This window comes from Lissotriton vulgaris, chromosome 11, assembly GCF_964263255.1.
Source record: "Lissotriton vulgaris chromosome 11, aLisVul1.2, whole genome shotgun sequence".
In the NCBI taxonomy this organism is placed as follows: domain Eukaryota; kingdom Metazoa; phylum Chordata; class Amphibia; order Caudata; family Salamandridae; genus Lissotriton; species Lissotriton vulgaris.
Window position 1 is genome coordinate 977,740,872 of NC_141699.1, and position 22,395 is coordinate 977,763,266.

The following is a 22,395-nucleotide window of genomic DNA, read 5'->3' on the forward strand; positions in this document are numbered from 1 at the left end:
CTCCACAGATACTAACTTTGAGGGTTTTACAAAACACTGGCCACAATGGCATCAAGATTCTGGCAAACGATGGAGAGCCTACATTCAACACTTTTTAATAACTGGAGACAGCTTACATAGAGGACATGGCCACTGACAACAGGAGGGGATTACGATGTTATTTTGCATGAAAAAAGACAAACAATGACAACTATGAGTGATGGCAAAGAAATATAAGTTATTTGAGGAATATTGGAGCCAGAAATTGGGACAGGAGTCTCAAAAGCTATTGAAAGAACTTGCTTATATAGTATATACTGTTAAATATATGTCAGATACAAAGATATTTAGTTTAATTTTTAAAACCTCGGTGAAAATTAATAGAAACTATCAATATTGCATGATGCTTTAAATGAAACTTATAAATATACTAGGTGTATTACTATCATCAGAAATCGTAGTTAGTTTTTTTGTGATTTTTTGTAATTTGATTGCATTGCAGAATAAACCCCCCACACAGGGTGTGGGCTGCTTAACCTAAAATTATATTTGAATAACTTGATTGTCTATGATTTTTCTAATAGAATGTCAGATATGACTTACATGTAACATACACAATGAGAGAGATGTGACAAGGCTTTTAAGATTTACATTTATTTATTAGACATTTTTATAGCAATATACCATAGATGGCTTCATAACTGTAAATTTCAAAAAGTGGGTAGTGTACACATTTTGACAATATCAGTTGACAAATGTCTGTCATGTGCCTCTTAAATTATGCATGCATATTTTGTTTACGTTTATTTGCTTGATTCCTAAGAAATATAAATAACCAACAGTAGAACTGCAGTTCTTTATAATGTGATGCCAGACTGAAACTGTGCAGTCAGTACATTTGAAACATGCTGAAAAAAGGTCTATCTTATTCTTGGAGCACTAGAACTGCTGCAATTAAAGCAGTCCAGTTCCAATTATAGGGAGGAGAGTGCAATACATGCATTTATTTAGCATTTCTGGTTAGAGAAGTGAATTCCTACTGATTTGGGGGAGAGGGCATTCCCTATTTTTGGCTAGGCATGCTCTTACTGTAGGTTTATTTTTTTTTTCAATAAAAACATCCAAGCCGCATTCCGGTGTTTTCAAATTTATTTTTTAGCCTGGGCAGTGCATGAGCTGCTCTGAGAGGCATGTTGTATTCAGGTAGGGACTTGAAGCTCCACTCACTGCCCACCAATATTTTTCATTGGCTTGTGTCAATGTCCACTGTAAACTGTGGCTGTTCATTGGTAAATTGGCTTAGTAGTCCCATCCTTAGTACCTCCTTGTCTCATTTTTTAACGTCCCATGGCGACACCGCCTGTTAGGTGTTTTTACTCAGTAGGCTTAAATTACAGCCTCCCAGCACTATTTTCTCAAATAGCTTTGCCCTGCCTGCTATTGTAGGAAGGACACGCTCCCTCCTAATGCTTTTTAAAAATATTTATAGCGCAGGTGCTGAATGCATTTGCAATGCAACAGCTCTCACATTTGTGACAGCTTTAACCATTGGCATTGTAAATGATAATGCCTTTTATTTATCTGTTTTAAAAACAACACATAAATAAAAGGCATTTTCATTTACAATGCCAATAGCTCAAACTCTCATAAATGGGTGACCTATTCATTGCAATTGCTTGTTACATGTTTGTTGCTGACCTGCTGACTCACAGTCTGACTGTACAGCAGTTGTCAATTGAGCACACAGATTCACCAACCCAGCCTATATTAAATTTTAAATCCTTTTGGATTGATCACTTTCATCTCCTGGGTAAACGTTATAATGTTTTATTGTAAAGCTACTTCACAGGTCATCTTCATGGTGCTGTAAAAGTGCATATCCCATTTGTAGAGGAAGTGCTCCTCTCCTCTATGGACTACAGAAACAGTTTACATTCCCTGGAAGTGCTCCTCTCCTCTATGGACTACAGAAACAGTTTACATTCCCAATTCCCTGGATGCCATCCTCCCTAAAAAGAGAGTGGCAAAGAGGGGAAAGAGGACGGGGTCTGCCCCATGGTATTCGCCGGAATTGCGAATCCTTAGGAAAGGATGTAAGAAGCTGGAGAGGGCCTGGAGGAAAGATTGGGGGGTGGCTAGTCGGGACGAATATCGCGTAGCAATCAGAGCATATAAAAATGCCCTTCGCTGTGCTAAGGCCCAATTTTTTGAGGAAAGAATAAAAAGTTCCTCCAACTCTTCTAGAGAGATTTTTAAAGTGGTAAAGGAACTCCTTAAAATTCCTGAGCCCCCGCTGATTCAGGATAACCCAGCTGAGAAGAGTAGCGAGCTAGCGGAGTACTTCCACTTAAAAATAGAGAACATCATAAGTGCGCTGCCTCAAGTCGCGCAGAGCGCAGACATGGGCAGTCAGATAGGAGGAGATTGTGCCAATTGGACACCTTCGGTCCAATTCCTGTGGCAGAAGTCATAAAGGAGCTAGGATCTATGAAGAGTGGTTCTCCTGGGGATCCGGCCCCAATGAGGTTTCTGAAACAGGTGACATCTGTTGTTGCGGCCCCTATTACGAACCTGATTAATACACCTCTTGCCCAGGGTGTGGTGCCGCCGAGCTGGAAAAGAGCAGTTGTAAAGGCTCTCCTGAAGAAACCCAATCTGGACTCATCAGATTTGGCAAACTACAGGCCCATCTCTCTGCTGCCGGGTCTTGGTAAGATCGCAGAAAGACTGGTTAATCACCGACTGTCAGACTTTCTGGAATCCAACGGTCTGTTGCGAGAGTCACAAACAGGTTTTCGGGCAGGGCAGGGCACAGACACCGCCCTATTGGCAGTCGTTGAGGAAGCCAGGAGCATTTTGGATTCAGGAGGGTCAGTGGCAGTGCTCCTCCTGGACCTCAGTGCTGCCTTTGACACTGTAAACCATCAAGTGTTAATCCAACGGCTGTCCAATGCGGGGGTTACAGGAGTGGCGTTGCAGTGGCTCAGGTCATTTCTGTGTGGCCGTACATATCAGGTCTGGGAAGGCAGCGAACGGTCTACATCTATCCCCCTCCAGTGTGGTGTGCCACAGGGCTCTTCGTTAAGCCCCACATTGTTTAACGTCTATATGGCCCCCCTGGAGGATGTGGTTGCCCCATTTGGGATACAAATTGTCAGCTATGCTGATGATACTCAGCTGGTGGTTGCATTGTCCCAATTGGTGAAGAATCCGGATTCGCTGCGCCTATGCCTGACTAATGTACACACTTGGATGTGCGATTCGTCGCTCAAATTAAACGGTTCCAAGACCGAAATAATGCTGCTAGGGCACTAGACTCCCTCACTCCCCTCGACCATCTGGCCTAGTTGCCTGGGCAAGCTCCCCTGCCCCAAGCAGGAGATCAAGAGCTTGAGGGTCTGGATGGAGCAAGACCTTACTTTCAAGACCCAGGCTAAGAAAACGGCAGGGATCTGTTTTGGGCTCCTCTGTTCAGCCCGTAAAGTTTTGCTTCTCCTCCCTTTGACATCGAGGAAGCTACTCATTCAGGGGCTAATTATTTCAAGGCTCGATTACTGTAATGCTATATTCCTTGGCGCTCCTGAAGCTACGTTCAGCAAGCTTCAGCAGGTGCAAAACGCTGCGGCCAGGATGCTGACGAATGTGCCAAGGAGGCAGTCAGCTAAACCCGCCTTGAAAACATTGCACTGGCTCCCAGTGCGGGAGAGGGTTACGTTTAAAGCCCTCTGCACAGCTCACAAAATCATCCAGGGGAAAGGACTCCCTACCCTAAGGAAGTTAGTGGTGCCCTATAAAGCGAATAGAGCCCTACGCTCTGATCAGAAACATCTGCTTCAGGTTCCTAGAGTTCATAAGGCCCGTACTGGTGGCAGAAGATTTTCGGTTCACACAGCCACTCTCTGGAATGCGCTTCCATTGAGAATGCGTTTAGAGACCTGCACTCTTCGTTTTCGGAAGCTTCTGAAGACACATCTTTTCCCGACTTAATGGGTTAGATTTGGCTCTGTGGTTTGTTGGTTGTTGCCTTGAGAAGCGCTGGGATGCCCGAGGGTAACTACGCGCTATATAAAACTCCAAATAAATAAAATAAATAAATAAATTAATTCCAGAGTCCAGAACCAAACAAGTACTCCTTAACAATGTTCTTCCTGTCCTATATAAACTATGGCTTACTTTGCCTCTTGAAATTACTCTATTATACTCCAGTGTGCATTTGAAAATCATAATTTGTGCTTCTTCAAAGACCTATCTGTTGCTTGTTCCAATTTGTTAATTGTTGATGTATGTGCTAATATAAGTCCAGTTCTCAGCGGTTGATTCCAGACTCAGGGTCAGGCAGGAAATTTGTCCAGGGTATGGACAGTTCTTATGGGTTTTAAAGAATATGAGCTTACACGTTGCCCCATGCTATTTCCCGTCGGTATCGCTCTGCAGCAGGGCACATGCTGTGGGTTAGGAACCAGACTTTGACTGTCTGAACAACATCCAGTAACAGGCACTCATTTAGACGCCTTTTCAAGAGATATTCCGGATACCTGACACAAGACCCCATATCCTTTTATTCCAACATTATGTTTGTGATGCTAGAAAAGTTGAACAAATAAAGTGTCAATCAACTACAGGAAGGAGTAAAACCACAAGAAATGCCCCAAGGGTGTAGATTGCGGTCCTGTGTGAAACTCTATGGAATATAATCACATTTTCCAGAAAAAAACATAAAGACGCACTATTCAAGTAACAATGTGTAGTATTCTGCCCTTGTTCTGTTATGTGATTTCCACCTCCTGCTCAGCCAGTGTGAACGTGCTGTGTGCTCAATAGAATGTTGGAGTGATGATGCAATCGGAATGTTGGGTGCCTGAGAGGTTGGAAGCGACAGTTGAGAAAGGGAAATCACATAACAGAACAAGGGCAGAATACTACACAATGATCGCAGTGTAATGCACAATTAGCAGGTATTCAGCTGAATAGTTCCAAAACTGAAGCACACCGACCCTCTATCCCTGCCTCAAGCTGCGTTACCCCTCACACTTAGATCCCCGTGTTATTCGCTCACTCACCCTACTGTGAGGATTTCTATTACCGCACATTTCCCCTCCTTGTCCAAACCCATTGCACTTTCATTTTTCCATATCTCTATACAGTGCTGCATTGCGTTGTATCTTGGTGCATGCTATAAATTGCAGATAAATGCATACTTACACACATACACATATGACTGACTAACTCACTCAGTACATCCCCTACATTTCTCGACCATACAAGGAATGGTCCAAAGGGATGCAGCGCTTGTAACTGAGCAACTTCTGAGCAAAATCTGAAGCTTACTTAGAGAGGAAATTTTAGAAGCCTTGAACCTAGACTGGTGAGATCTCCACATACCCATGGATTTTGCATCTCTTGGGATTGCACTTGTATGTATTACCTTTTGAATTCGAGATGAATGCTAACATCTTATCCTACCTTCAATCTCTCATTCATCTTGTTTACTCATTCTTTCTCACACTCTCTCCTGCTTACTTTCTCTTCTTATTTATGCTTCTGCTGATTCCACTAGAGTGCAGAAAAGGCTGGACCAATTAGATGCTTTCCCTTATGAATCTGATCCTTCAGGTTTGCTCCCAATACGTTATTGCGTGTTAATATTTGTTTATCTTGCGTGTTAATATTTGTTCAACAACTAATCAACTTTTGACTAAGGTCCTATGTATAGTTTAATTGGCAGGTACTCTGTCACAAATGTGATGGATATCCTATATCTTATACAATGCACATATAATAAGGATATCCATCATGTTGGTGGCACAGTACCTATCTGCTAGACTCTAAATCAGGTCCTTATTCTGGTCCCTTTGAGTTTTACCATTTGCTAGTATGTGTTTATGCACCACTTTCTGAAACTGATCTATGTACTTAATGATTTACAGCAAAAGACAGGGAAAAACATTTATGTTCTTCGTAAGGAGAGTTTGATTCTCTAATCCCAGCAAAGCCAATAACCCCCTTTTATCACCCAGTTGTTCCTAGCCATTCAACCCGCTGCTCAGATAGTTGTTCCTACCATTTCCCATGTAACAATTTGTACATACATGGGGTCTGGTTGCCTTGCCATCTGTCACATCTTCAGTGGTGGTTGCTACTAACTGTGGTGGTAGGGTGGTGGGAGAGAGTGAAGAGGGAAATAGAAATAAGAAAATGCACTTACCTGGGTATGGCAATACGCCGACACTCCTCCATCCTCTTCTCTTCTCCTGGCAGCAGGAATCAAACAGGCTCCCAGAATTCCCTAGCCAATCAAGATGCTGCATAACAGCATCATTGTGATTGGTCTGAGCACCTAGGTTCAGAGCTCAGACAGGGACTAGGAGCCTGTGCATGTTCTCCACCCAGGCTGTGAAATACAGCCCGGTGGCAAACATGCTAAGTAAACATGACTGTATAGCTGGCCCAAGATGGTCGGCCATACTGTCATGCGTGCTTTGAAAGTGCCTACCACTCCTCCTCCAGCTCAGCCCCGCCCCACAACCAACTGACTGTGTCAGGGCGGTAAAATAAAATTATAATAACATTGTGTTATCATTTTATTTTTCCATTTTTAACTGCTCAGTGAGCAGTGGGCGACGCCTCTACGCCTTAGCGGTGGAGGCGCCACTGACCTCTTCTACAAAAAAGGTCAGCATTAGGAGCATGTTTAACAAATAAATACGGGGCTTATACGGAGGTTGGGGAATAGGTTATTGTCACAAATGTGGTGAAGTACCCTATCTGCCAAAGTCACAGTCCCCTGTTGCTTTCTTAGAGTAAATGGACTATCATGTTTGAGCCGTCAATGCCCTTACCGACCCCGCTGAGAGAATCCTTAGATCTACGGTCTGCCTCAGTTTCGGCCACCAGTCTAAATGCCCAAGGGATTTGTCCTATTTAAGGCTGATGGTCTGAGTATTTGCAGAACCCACACCAATATAAATAAAAAGCATTAGCTAAAAGGAAAGCATTTTTTTGGTCTCTAAGTCATGATAGCTTCTGACACTGAAGGAACTTTGTGTGTGCATGTGCTCGTTGTGAAAGAGCAGAATTCTACCACTCTGTGATTGAAATAGGCTGATCCAAGGCCCAGGCAGTTTTCTGTAGCAGACACAAGAATAATATAAATGACATCACACACCAATGGATGAAGAGGGATGGCTAGAAGCTCCTATATGTATGTATATCATACATACAATTTAAATAAAATCAAAATGTTTTGGCTAACACAGACCTACAAATTACTCCCAGACTCTGGGAGAACACTCTCAATGTGTCGGGTTCATTCGATTTTATTTTCCAAAAAAAAAAAACCACTTTGGGAGTTTGATTCTGAAAAACAGAAACGTTTGCTGAGCAGCCTCAAAAAACATGGTGGCAACTCAGCAAACGTGCAATACTTTCAGGGTAGTGGCTTCTATAAAGACAAATAGATAACTCTAAATATTGCAGTCTGAATGTCTACCACAGCAATGTACATGCTACCACTGCCCTGCCAGAATGGAATAAAGCCACCAAACTGTACATAAGGCACTAAGGGGTTTATTTAAATATTGCCAGACAGAGTAAATTACCTTGTCGTCCTGATGGAGTACCCACCTGCCAACATTTTAAATGTCTGTCAGCTCAGCTGACAAGTCACCCACTGACTGGGGGAGCCGTATCTGCTGACCTGCTGTGCTGCTGATGGCCGGGCTTAGCTCCGCTGTGTTTCCCTGGCAGGGCTTTGCTCCGCTGTGTCTCCCTGGCCGGGCTTGGCTCCGCCGACCCCCTGTTCTCCTGTGTGGCACCTGTGAGCCGGGCTCTGCTTCGCTCGCTGCCTGGCCGGGCTTGGCTCTGCCGGGCCCCCATGCACTACATTGCCCAGCAGCCTCATTGCAGCAAGGACTCCGCTGACGTGAATTGGAAGCGCCGGAAGGCGCATAAAGGCTCCCTTGGTATTGAGGCCGGGGGAGCAGTATCTGCTGACCTGCTGTGCTGCTAACGGCCGGGCTTAGCTCCGCTGTGTTTCCCTGGCCGGGCTTTGCTCTGCTGTGTCTCCCTGGCCGGGCTTGGCTCCGCCGACCCCCTGTTCCCCTGTGTGGCACCTGTGAGCCGGGCTCTGCTTCGCTCGCTGCTTGGCCGGGCTTGGCTCCGCCGGGCCCCCTTGCACTACATTGCCCAGCAGCCTCATCGCGGCAAGGATGCCGCTGACGCGAATTGGAAGCACCAGGATGCCCATAAAGGCTCCCTTGGTATTGAGGCCGGGGGGAGAAGTATCTGCTGACCTGCTGTGCTGCTGACGGCCGGGCTTAGCTCCGCTGTGTTTCCCTGGCCGGGCTCTGCTCCGCTGTGTCTCCCTGGCCGGGCTTGGCTCCGCCGACCCCCTGTTCCCCTGTGTGGCACCTGTGAGCCGGGCTCTGCTTCGCTCGCTGTCTGGCCGGGGTGGCCCTGCCGGGCCCCCTTGCACTACATTGCCCAGCAGCCTCATCGCGGCAAGGACACCGTTGTCGCGAATTGGAAGCGCCAGGAGGCGCATAAAGGCTCCCTTGGTTCCTCGTCCCGCGGGACGCGGGCGCGCCCGGGAGAAGCCCGGGACAAGGGCGGGGCCGTCTGCGGCCGTCAGAGGCCAGAAGAGGCCGGGCTGGGCCACGGATTTTGGCCCCTTTCTTCCGGACCCTATATAAACTGTGAGATATATAACCTGTAAACTTTTATTTTCATGTTTAGTGGCCTTTTTAAATGAACTCGAACTAGAAGCAGATCCTGGGTGACCCGTTGTTTTTTCAACAGTACTTGTGTCATTAATCTTGATGTGCCCTAGGCTCCCTAAAATGTCGAAACTAAGATCGGCAAAAACATCGACATTGACTGAGACCAGGACAATGGATAACTATCTAGTTAAGGTGGTCAGTAAGATCAATAAAGAAAGGCGACTCATTAAATAGGGTAAGCCCAATAGCCTCACCTACAAGTCCGAGATCGCCTCTAGTTCCCCCAGCTCAGGCGGATAGTTGTAATGAAGATCCAATTGTAATTAATACTAATGATGTATCCCCAGCAGAGACACAGGAAGAGCGGGAAGAACTAGCCGATCCTACCCTGTGTTTGAACTCCGACACCCTCTCCTAGGCCTTCACCAGCCCAATCGCCTGTTCGAAGAGTTGTGAGGGCATGTAGGAAGGCTCTGTAAAGCGGGGGGGGGGCGGAAATCAAAAAAGACAGGGACTACATCAACTAGTTCAGGGAGTGCATCTGAATCCACAAATAATGCTGAGTTGAATAATCTGCTCCCTGCCCATATTGAGCTATTGGCAAGTATCATCGAATCAAAATTAGAACTTATGATTAGACCTCTTGTTGTAAAAATTAGACCAGGTTACTCAAGCGGTTTCTAGATTATCGGGTCTTCTAGAATCACACATAACCCTGACTAAAACACATAAGTGTGCCACTGCTGGCAATAATGTAATAGGGGTTGTAGGTAGCGCTAGCAAAGGGGGAAATGGGGCCACAGAAACCACACAAACTACAATAGCTATTCAACCACCAAAGGCACCAATCCGTAATCCACCATCACTTCTAGCACCAGTAACCCAACCATCTCCACCAAATACTGGTAGCCAGAATATTATAACTGAGGGGAACAATGGAGGGAGAAGTGTGCCTAAGAGAAGAACTACAGTTAATCTCCTTCCGGAGTGTGTTCCATACACAGTCGTATTAACAAATGTCCCTGAGGTTGATTCCTGTCTTACTGATTCTAGACTAGAAACTCATGCTGCCTTAAAAAATAAAACACTAGCGTGGTGAAATAGGAACAGTGGTTTCCCATTTGCTTTTTCAAACGACATAATTTCTACACGAAGAGTCAGTTGGATTGGTAATGCTAGAAAGAACACTAGGGGGGACTGTATTATTGTAAATTTCAAGCACCCGCAACATGTTGCCACAGTCCTCCTTAGAGCAGCTTCCTTACCTATAGTGGATAACACCGTATGTGCAAGGCCTCTTGGGTTTTTCTATAATCATCTTGTTAATACCCAGCCTCCACAATCTGACCAGCATAAGTTTCCAGTCAACGGAAACAGAAGGGGAGTTGCCTGTTCTGCGCCAAATGTTTATCAACACCTAAACAGTCAGGATTCTTATTGTTATCAGCTGGCTAGCACGTACAACCAATTTGATCAAGCCCTACCATTATTCAATCGCTATACCCCTTTATCCTCACTGGAGGAAAATGATTGACTCACAATCGAACCTAGGACCATAGCTCAGCCCCCAACACCTACTTTCAGAATTGCAACCTGGAATATTGCCGGTATTAAGGCCAAAGTTGGAAATGATGTGTGGATTAATACATTAAAAACTTTTGACATTATCAGTTTTACAAGAGACCTGGGATCAAGCTAATAGCTTTTCTTTGGATGGTTACAGTCATTTTTGCATTCCAGCAACCAGTAGTGTTGCAGGCAGAGCCAAGGGCGGTTTACTAAGTTTATTTAAACTTGATATAAAAGGCACAATAACTCAGTGTAATTCAGGATGTGATAATTGTTTAATCGTTGAACTTTCTACCCAGGATAAGGCCAAGATTTTATTCATACATTTTTAAAATTCAAATGCAAATGAGTGTACCGGTTACAATTTGAATGTACTAGACAAATTTTTGTCAGCTTACAGTGTAAATGTGAATACTTTTGAAATAATATTTCTTGGGGATTTTAACATTCACCCCTGCACCCTACCATGCATTAGTCGTGAGGAAGAAGGTCCTCCTCTTTCTTCGTCTATCCATCTGGAACATACTAGACGGGGGGAGTACTTCGAAAACTTCCTGGCTAGATGGAATTTATATGAGTCAGGTTGCGGGGATGGTAAAAGTAGGTCCCCTACATTTAAGGGTAAAGATGATGGTACTATCATTGATTATATTTTCATGTCTTCTTTTTTGTTGTGTAAGGTTTTAGATTATAATACTGAGGTCTCGGTTTTTAGTGACCACAACCCGGTCTTCATGGAAATAAAGCATACGGACCTACTTTCATTGAAAACGGTGACACACAGAGGTGGCCTAAATGTGTCCGTTAAAGATCAAGGACGTAGGCTAAAATGGACGAATATAGTCCCTGAAACCTTTTTGCAAGAGGTATTGAATAAGGTTGAGGATGAAGTGGCATATGCCTAGCAAATCCGGCCTAAAATAAAGATGTTGTTCTTGCCTTTGATAATATTTGTATTGAAATGAATCATAGCCTACTTGTGGTCCAAGTCAGAAGCCGCTTCCAGGCAAGAGGTGGTTTGATAGAAAATGCTCCAAGGCACACAGAGATTTACTTAGAGCCCTGAAGGCCACTCCAAAAAACCGTGGTCAAATAGCTAGTTTAAGGACCGTGTATAAAAAAGCCATTCTAGAAAGAAAAAAGGAGTTGAAAGACGATGCTTGGGCCCAATTACTTGACCCAGATACCCTAAAAAATAGTGGATTATTTTGGAAAATTATAAACCAACCATTATTTTTGGTTGAGGACAATTCCCCTCTTGAGGCAAATATCCCAGACGAGGGTTGGATAAAACATTTTAGTAAAATGTATTCCTATACTAGTAATGATTCTCCAATGGGGGTCACCACTTTCATTGTTGAGGGTTCTGCTGTAACCTTCGAGGTTGCAGAAGTGGAAAGGGCAATGGACCTGACCCTGAAAAACAAGGCTCCAGGCCCTGATGGGGTCCCTGCGGATGTTTTTAAATGTGCCCCAAAATTTTGGTCAAAAATCTTGTGTAACGTTTTTAATGTCCTAACCCATGACAATATACCGGCCTTGTGGAAAAAATCAATTATTATTCCAGTCTATAAGAAGGGTAACAGGCAGGACCCCTCCTGTTCCAGACCCATCTCTCTAATTGACTCTTCTGGGAAAATATTGGGTCGGGTCATTTTGCTTAAACTGAATGAATGGGTGAATGAGAGAGGGGTCCTATCAAATGTCCAGTATGGGTTTAGACAAAAGAGGAGCACGTTAGACCAAGGTCTTAACTTGCATCTGCTAGTGGATAAATATACCAAGGCCAAGGAGGGGTCCATGTACCTGGGGTTCATGGACCTCTCGTCAGCCTTTGACCTTGTAAATCGGTCAAAGTTGTGGCAAATTTTACTTGATATGGGTCTTGATAGGGCTTTAGTTAATCTTCTGGCGGACTTACATTCAGGGCTACTAGCTTCGGTCAGGGTCACTTCGGAGGGCATTTGTACCAGTCATTTTACCTCAGAAAGGGGTGTCAGGCAGGGGTGCATCCTGGCTCCCCTTTTATTTACAATTTACATAAATGCCCTGGAACCCGCTCTAAAAGAGGCATCCCTTGACATTCCACGTGTAGGAAAACTTGGAATTCCAGTTCTCCTATACGCGGATGATGCCGTCTTGCTTTTGCGGACTGGGGTCGGTCTACAACGCCTTCTGGACGTATTTGAGAATTTTATGGGTTCTTTGGACCTTAAGATAAATGTTAAGAAGTCCCAAATTATGATAATGGGTAGGTGTTTTAGGAAGAAGAACTAAAAACCTTTACCTGTGGCAAAGAATAACTTTGTAGAGTACCCACTTTCCCATATCTGGGGATTACTTTTGATGATAGAGGGAACTGGGGACCACAGTTAAAAAATAGAAATATTTCCTTTGCAAGAACCTCTTCTGCTCTTCAGGGTTTCTCGAAAAAACTGGGGGCTAGGCCAATAGTAACACTGATGAAAATCTACAAAGCAAAATGCCTCGCAGTGGCTACCTATGGTAGTTCAATCTGGGGATATTGCTCCCCGGATTGTTTACAGATTACAGAGAACACATTTTTAAGAGCTGTTCTCTCTGTGCCACAGTCTACCCCGTCATATACAACTCATACTGAATTTGGAGTAGGTTTCATTTCAAATATGATAAAAATGGCCCCTCTATTAGCATGGATGAAGATCTGGTTGAATCAGGAAATTCCCCTTAACCACATCATTTTGAAAGACTGCTTACAGCTAGATAGATATAATAAAATTCAGTGGCTAGCATATATCAAAGACAGTTTTGCCAAGTTAGGGAGACCAGAGTTTTTTTCCTCTCCAGTGTCGATAACATCAAAGGACATTGCACTTATTAAGGGTGCAATGGGAGAAATGCTAAGTTTGGAGAGAGAACAAATGGAATTTAAAAAACCTACTGTGAGGGCTAACATTATTATGAGTACCCAAGAAGGACCTGAAATGTATTTAACCATTGTGAATCGACCATATCATCGGTTCCTCTTAACTCGATTCCGGTTTAACTTGATCCACTTGAACCTTGGCCATTTTCCAATTTGGAGTACCCCTGAAAACGCAATGCCGTGTTCTTGTGATAATTTCTCCACTCAGAACACAATGCACTTTTTGATGTTCTGTGGTCACTACACGGCATTAAGGGCGACATTTTTGATCCCCATTCTAAAGGAGGCTGTGTTTATTCAAGTTAAGCCAGCTCTTTTGTTTCTACAATTATTGCAGACCCCTAGGATCATGTTCCATGTTGCTAGTTTTTTAGTGGGTGCTGTTAGGATTAAGAATAGGAAGATGATTAATAACTCCTAAATGTTGATTTATATTGGGATGAAATCGAGAATCATGTTTACACAATGGAAATGTTTACAGAATGATAATGAAATGTGGGTATCTATAATGTATGATGTTTTGTATCCTTTTTAGCATTACCTAATTTTAATGAATTTTTAAAGGAAATTTTTTAAAACTTTTGGACATATTTTTTACTGTGTATAATTAATTGTGATTTTACCTTGTATAATTTATGTATTATAGTATATGTAAATTTTGTATAGTACTATTGTCTTTTTATGATATTGATTTATCGAAATAAAGTATTTTGACTTACTGACACTCACTGACAGGAACCACCGTAAGGCAGTTCCTGCCAATGTTTAGATTCTGGCGTATGGCTCCGTCAAATATGACACAGTCATACAGTAAATTTGAACATTTTTTATTTCAAAAACAAAATCCCAAAGTTGTTGCCCCCCTCTCCAGCCATGGGAGCCATCTCCCATGGTGAGCGAGGCATTTTCAATTTTTTTTACTGCCCCTTACCACCAGGTTTTTCCTGGCGGTGATGAGTAGTAGAAAAGGGCGGGAGGATATATGGCCAATTCTCCAATGGCCCTTACTCCGTTGGCCCATTGGAGATGTTCGGCCACAGTGGATACGGAGTCGTCTCTGCCATTGCCAAACTAAGGTATGCCTGCATCTAAATTCAGCGGGGGAACCAATAAATCGATGGTAAGAATACTCTTACCACCAATATATACACCAGGCCCTAATCCCCCAAACTCTGACCATTTAGCAACTTTTTTCATGTCAAGGCCACAAACTGCTGGTACCTGGATTGCACATTTGAAGTTGTGTTTAGTAACCTAGTTTCCTTCTACTGACTGCTACATCCACTTTAAATAGCAGTCTGGCCACAGACTCTTTCGGTCATCACCACAACAACTGCAATACATCTTTAAATCTGTCTTCTGATTTTTCCCAGTCATGATTATCACGGAGTTGCTCTACACCCTGGTATTCCTAACTTGCTTTTGAAGCCATGACAGATGTCCTTAGTGCTCTCTGCTGCAGAGGTCTATGTTGAAATTTGGTAAACAACATTCAATCAGTTAGAAAGACTTATAGCTGTAGCTCGTGTATCCACTTAACAGAATGCTATTTCCCCATGTTTAACCTGTGCCTTTATTCCTAACCCTACATGAATATTACAGTCCTATGTAGGATGCTCTTGATCATATTTTTACACACGTCAGTCCTGGTCATTTACTGACACATTTTATTTTTCAGTAAATAATTGGGTATCTTTTTTCTTATTGTCCCACATCACTTTCAAGTCACTATTCTCTGCGGCAATTACTAATTTCAATTGTCCCTTTATTCTACAGTTGCATTTGTAGTTAACCCTTTAATTGCTGCCGACGGCCAACGGTCGTCACGAGCGCTACCTCCCCAGTGCTGCGCACGACGGTTGGCCGTCGGGTCAGCATTCGTTCTCCGAACGTTCAGCACTGGGCGCTGAATGTTCGACGCTGGGAACGGGTTAATTGAAGTATTATTTAATTTCAGATGTTCTCAATCAACAGTTGTGTTACTGGATCTTCTTTGTCAATATATTCGTAAATTGGGCTTTTTATTCATTGGTTGAGAGCTTAATTTACCCTTTTTTCATTTCATATCTTCAGAGTTCTACGATATATACTTGAGATAAACATAGCTTATAGCTCAAACCATTTAAAGGAACAATTGGGCAAACGTTATACAGTCAAACTACGTTTTTTGGTAAAATGTGATATTACATTATGGTAAAGAAACTAATAGATTTGATTTGCCCTGGTATTTACTAACATTTTTAAGATGCAGTGGCTATATGAGAACTGTTAGACTCAAATGTATGACTTCATCAGTGAAATTCCAAGTATTAAAATGTAAAGAGGTGAAATAGTAAAACCTACCGCACACCAAGCATTACATGATACAACAGAATTCTGTTGGCTATGATAAATGCTGGGCTAGCTTTGCCTGTTACCCCTAAAGAGCTCTTTCTTGTTAAACTAGCCCACTTACCACCCTGATACTTTTATTCCAGGTTTTCTACACACTATGTTTATGAGCTAAGCAAGTATCACTCATGAGCCAAAGCCAGTACTGACTTAGAATTGTGGGTGTACAGTAGAAGTCATATTCTGCAGTAAATATATGCACTTGACAAGAAAAGCCACTAATGGATATTGAAGGTTCTAATGGGCTAACATTACCTCTATTTTTTCATGAATGAATTGTAGTCTGTACCTTGAAAATGGTACATAATCTGACTTACCTAACAAACAATCAAAGTTAGATGGTACTAGGGAACTAGCTGGACTTAGATGTCTTAAATTGAAATCTGTTAGTGAGTATACCAATCCAGCTATTTGCTTACAACCATGTATGCCTAATTCTCCTGATTTTGCTGGAGACTGCATAAATAAGAGTCCAACCCACTGTGATAAACTAAGAATTCCCCTAAGCCGTCAAATGTTCTACCCTTTAAAGAGGAACTATGCTTATCTCTGTACAAACCATGTGCATTATAAAAGCCTATGCTTCACTAAATTTAGCTTTACGGGTTTTGCCAGGACATGACAACTTGAGATTTCTTCCTGCTATGAAAAATGATTGTGTTGATCATAATCTATTGTACGCTGCTTTGTTGGACTAGATAATTTTGTAATGAAGCAGCCACTGTTATCAGTGACTAATTCATATCCAAGCTATTTCCTCAAAACCGTGCCTAAGCGCTAAAATTCACAAACATTACCATGAAGAGTCAAAATGTAAAGCGCAAAGCCGTTGAAGTTAAACAGAATGGTACTGGAAAGTTAACTTAGACCAACAAGAATGAACGTGGAGAGGGTATGAAAGTGTGACACAGAAATGCTGAAGCATGAATTTTACTCCAATTTGCCACAAAATGGCAACTGATGTATACTAACAGGCAGAAAATGACTTGCACTTAAGCAACTGATGTTGTTTGGCTTGACAAATGGCAACTACCGGGTAATTGAAAAGAATATATGATCACATCCCGCATACCAAAATCCCGCATTTTTAATCCCGCAATTACAATTAGGCCGCATACAAAAATAACTACTACTTTTAGAACGAATATGCATTTATCACGCATGCCTTTAAAACGAAAAGGCATGCATGTTAAATGTATACTCGCTTTAAAAGTAAAAGTAAGAGCACCCTAATCTACACTTCACTCAAAAATAAAACATTCCTGATTTTTAAAAAAAAATATATTATTATAAAATGGTTAATTCTTATGTTTTTAAATAAAATGTACCTAATTAAAAAATATTTTGTTAAAAAATTGAATTATTAATTTATATTTGATTAAATATATATATATATATATATATATATATATATATAAAATTTTAATTATATTTATATATATGTTTTTTTTAATTACCCTGTAAACCCTAAAATACCCCAGTACCCCAAAACCCAAACCTAGCCCTGAACCCTAAAAAAACCCTGTACCCCAAACCCAAACCTAGCCCAGAACCCTAAAAATACCCCTGTACCCCAAAACCCAAATCTATCCCTGAACCCTTAATACCCCTGTACCCCAAACCCCAAATCTATCCCTGAACCCTTAATACCCCTGTACCCCAAAACCAAGCTCTGAACCCTAAAAATACTCCTGTTCCCCAAAACCCAAACCTAGCCCTGTACCCTAAAAATACCCCTGTACCCCCAAACCTAGCCCTGAACCCTAAAAAACCCCTGAAACCCCAAACCTAGCCCTGAACCCTAAAAATACCCCTGTACCCCAAAACTAGCCCTGAACCCTAAAAATACCCCTGTACCCCAAAACCCAAAGCTAGCCCTGAACCCTAAAAATACCCCTGTACCCCAAAACCCATACCTACCCCTGAACCCTAAAAATACCCCTGTACCCCAAAACCCAAATCTAACCCTAAACCCTAATAATACCCCTGTACCCCAAAACCCAAACCTAGTCCTGTACCCCAAAACACATACCTACCCCTGAATCCTAAAAATACCCCCTGTACCCTAAAAATAACCCTGTTCCCCAAAACCCTAACATACCCTTAAAAAATACTTAACATATCCCTGAACCCCCAAAACATATACCCTACACCCCCAAATTAAAACCATATACCTACCTTACACTTAAATATTAAAAACTTATGCTTTTACCATTCATGCTTTTACAACGAATTTCGTTGTAAAAACATGCGTGATAAAAGAATATAAGAAATAAAAACATGCGTTATAAAAAACTGCGGGATAAAAGTACTTGCGTGATAATGGTATGCGGGATGATGGTATGCGGGATAAAAAATGTGAGATGATGGCTGTATACCATTCATAATTGAAAATGAATATCACATACACGTGTAGTTGCTGGCCAGCAGCATTTTTAGGAGCCAATTTAGTGCCGAAAATTATTCCCTCCAGGCCCCTTTTCACAAAAATATGTCTTTTTATCATATTTTCAACTAGCAAATGGAAGTCATGATTACTTTAACTTATACCAGGGTACAAAGAATTACAATTCAACAGAGAACAGTCAAGTTCTTGGGAGGCTGCCTGGAGTTGATAAATTCAATGGAGTAGTGCCTTACTTTTTCAAGAAGCCTAAAGGTGCAAAGGCAGGGGTGTATTATCATTTCCTTATCTGCCAGGACACACAATGAAGAATCAAAGGTGACGGCCCTTGCCTGGGTCTGATTGAAAAAATACGATCTAAAAGGAAGATAGATGTGAATCGCTGATTGGCACTAACATTTATCCGCTCTCCAAAGAATAGATTTAATATTTATATTTTGGGGACATCCGTGTTATCTGGAACTACTCTTGAAAGGAACTGGGGTACCTGGGCTGTAAGTAGACCACTCAGGTGGAAATTAATGAGACATACAACTTTGTGTCTCTGTTACATATGGTTTTGTCTCAGAGAGCTTTGGAGAAACGCTGCGAAGCCGGGCATATTCGTTAGAATGATACTGGCCGGCAAACAATGAGACAAGGTAGGCCAGTCCAGGTCCAGCCGGGTCTCGCTCTTTCAATCTTCAATTAGGGACAGGTAACTAATATTATGTTTGATGGTATTGAAAAGTAGATCTAGGAGGTGAAGATCTACTTTCCCATCTATATCCCATATTTAGAGTGAGATGTCTAGCTTGACGAGAGAGCACAACTTCTATTCTGAGAGGGTGGAAGCCCCATATTTATGTATGAATAGCCAGAGGCACAGACACACAAATGCTTTGAAACGCACACATATACACATACACAGTTCCATGCGATCTAGCACAGACACATGCTATCAAGCACAGACAAATGGCAACACATTTCCAACTTCAACATTTTCTGCAATGCACACTGGAAATATACTGCTGTTGGAACAGTTTCTAATCTTGTTTTCTTCCATCTATGCAGATATAACTAATGTGATTCTTAATTATCCCAATATCCAATATGGATTGAATTCAGGAAGAAAATATCACGCTGGCACAATACATCTTCCCTATCCCACACTGACTAAAGAAGAAAGCAATATATGCTAATGTGTGTGTAATCCTACAATTTGGCCTTATTAGTAAATTGAAATCTTACAATTTCGTGCAACTGTACACATTTTAGTTCTTGTCTTAACAAATGTGTGGCTTTGCCTCTTGTGCACACTGCCATCATACACAGTACAAGCAGCCTGGATATATCCAGAAAATAAATCCGGTAAGTTTTCAGTATTTGGACGTTTTTGTCAGGGCTATAGTTTGACAATGAATGTTAGTAACCACTGATTACAATCAAGTGCATATCAAACACACATACCTTTATTTATGATCGATTTCCTGTATACATCTCTGTGTGTCGCTCTTTTCCCCTTACATTATAGAAACTGAAAAAGCACAGTAAATCTACACAAAATCACAAACTGTAGAGCCATCTACCGAAAGCATCGTAAAACGTTCATGACATTGCCCTGAATTTAGAATGCATGTGAAGGTCAACAAGCAGTCCTACTGAAAATCCCATGCGAATTAAATGCGCCCATTTAGAGTTGATTTTATTTCAAAACAAGGCTGTAACTTAGCAAACCTGGTTGGTTGTGGCTGTTGCAGCGAAGGGGACGCTTGTGGCAGTTGTTGCGGCTGCAGACACACTCGCCTGGGTAGCACCGTGCACCATGGGAACTTTCGTAGGGAAAATCACAAAAGCAGACACACAGAAGAGTGCAGCATTATGGGAGCCATGGCAACACGTGGCGGAATAGTTCAGCAATGTGTTTGTAAAAAGCGGTAGGCCACATTCGAAGGTATCATGCAATCACAGTGCAAAGCAGGGCAGCGTCCCGGGGAGGCATTGAAAGAGAAAACATAAGAAATGCCGGTTACCATCAAATACATCATCACAAACACTCCAAAATAAAGCAATATACAAATAATTTACATTTCTTTACATCCAAAAATATTCACATTTAACAGTGTAAAGCTGTGATTTCAATACAGTGACACTAAATCACGAGTTTCAAAATAGTTATCCAGCTTAACATAGTACCAAACAATTTTTTAAATAGGAGGGTACGTTCTTGACAATAAAACTCACAGTCCAATCAAAATCCATCTATGTTGCCAGCGAAAGTGACAGTACAAAAAACAATATGAAACCTACTTTATAAACAAAGCAGTTATTTTACCCTTGTAATAGGTAAATTGGTAGTACAAAAAGAAATTACATTACAGTATAATCTGCTTTTGATGAATTTAAAAACAAAGTAACCCCACCAATGGATTTTGATAGTCTGCAAGTGGTCAAGTAGCAAAAAAATATTAAGAAACAAAGCTTGCACCTACCAACACTTGTAGCGGGTGTCATGCACAATATTGAGCCTGCCCATCATGCATTGCAACAGGAAGGTGGATTTGAAAGGGAAAAGAATTAAAACAACCCATCACACGTGTAATTAGGAAATTGTTTCCACAAAAAAGAAAAACTGTTATTATGGCAACAGTAGAATGTAACTGTAAGCAGAATTCAATCAAACAATTGCACAGTGAGAAGTTAGCTGTAGGTGAAGAGAAAGCACATTTAACTGTGGAAGGGCAGAGAAGATTCTGTTTTTATGCATACTTCTATGGCAATATTCATAAAACGGTAAGTGACTAAGAGGGTTAATCTCAATAACAAAAGCTGATGTATACCTATTCTACTACATATTAATTGACTGATAAATACAGTTTTAATGTAACTAAGCAGAATATCTCCCAAACTAACTACCCAAAGTATCCTTACATCAGAGCAAGGCTGACACATTGGCATCAAAACATTTGGCCATTGCAATTGGGTCTCACAGTTTTGTTCCTGTACAATGCTAGGTGAAGTCTCTTGTGTCACTGTACCTACTGCGTAAAGGAAGAATTATTTTATGTCTCCTAGAATGCAACTATTGATACATTTTGAATATCTCTATGCTTTATATAACATTCTCTACAGGAGTCACATATCTAAGCAAGAATCTGCCCACAAGGTGAACCAGAATAATCTCTTTCATTTTGCAATGAGGATCCAAAGCAGTATGAAAATGTGTGTTCTTGCAAGAGTAGGTCAGATATACTGTGCTTTAAATGTCATCACCTAATCACAACAGGCTTAGTATAGCCAGTCTTGAAATATGAAGCTGGCTTGATCTGAAAATGTTTTTTTCTATGTATATTATTGACATTAGCTCTGCCAACAGTCCACACAGTCAAAGTGATTTACAGTGAATGAACACGAGTCAGCAATGAAAATAGTTTTTACTCAACAAGATAATGTGAATGTAAACCTACAAAACACAGAAATATTTCTAATATCATATGCTTGTGCTAACTCTAAATGAATAGCAATGGCTTAAGAAAGACAGTAACACATTTAATCATTTTCACTTATGGATCATGTAAAACGAGTAATAATTAGATTATCTCTGTCTTCACAGATAATATACACTTACTCTCATTTGGGAAATATAAGCTACTTTCATTGCTGTTCATGTTTTTTTAAACAAAAAAGGTAATCAAGAATAAAGAATGAAAAAGTAAATTTTGTGAAAGGATGAGGACAGAAAACCTCCATAGACATTAGCTTGGAAACTGCAAGAGATGCAACAGTTATTAGGTGATCACACATATAATCAAGTGCTGTAATTATGATTTTTAAATATTAAAGCAGTCCTTAAAATATTTGCAATTGTTCACAAATAATGTTAAAGGCACAAATGAATAGTTCACAAATGTGTTTTCCTAATGGCCCTAAATCTGCGTTTTGTTTTATTTATTTGGTGTTTTAGGGCCAGATGTATGATGGCGGGACCCGATTGTCAAAGTAGGTCACAATGACTAACATCACCCAGACTAACAGTCAGAATTGGGTGTAGCATTGATTGATCAGATCCATGAGCCAATTTTCAAACAGAGTCAAAGTACTCCCTACAGAGGATCTTTAAGTAACAAGATCCCACCACACTCACAGCACACTTTAGGGTGTATGCTGATATTTGCATCACAGTAGCCCGTTACTTTGGCCACACACTTAATTGGTCCTAACGAAAGCCTCTTGAACACATCTAAAGGCTGAAACTAGTAGACCTAAATCTTTAAGGGACACAGAGGTACATTTTAAAACCTCATGCTGATCCCGACAATGTTTTTACCTATGTCCTAGGACCCTTCCATTAAAACTTTTTACAAGGGTTTTTCCTAGAGACATTTTTTATCACATAATTGCACTTCGCACTTCTCACACAAACAACCAGCTCCGCTGTAATTCAGGCGTTG

The 22,395-nt window shown here is 41.4% G+C and overlaps 1 protein-coding gene across 36 annotated transcripts in view; it reads right to left on the reverse strand.

Moving 5' to 3' along the window:
• The window catches only part of MBNL1 (muscleblind like splicing regulator 1), a 375,400-nt gene that overhangs the window by 19,749 nt on the left and 333,256 nt on the right, over positions 1-22,395 (reverse strand). For 14 of the 36 annotated variants that reach the window (XM_086944177.1, XM_086944173.1, XM_086944163.1 and 11 more), the window contains 2 exons: positions 20,437-20,472; positions 19,682-19,776 (listed from right to left, as the gene is read on the reverse strand). The exons of 9 other annotated variants lie outside the window; for them this stretch is intronic. In XM_086944177.1, the coding sequence (XP_086800303.1) occupies positions 19,682-19,776; positions 20,437-20,472 (131 nt within the window). The remainder of the gene's footprint in view (positions 1-19,681; positions 19,777-20,436; positions 20,473-22,395) is intronic. 13 more of the 36 variants (XM_086944179.1, XM_086944175.1, XM_086944166.1 and 10 more) reach the window with 2 other exon arrangements.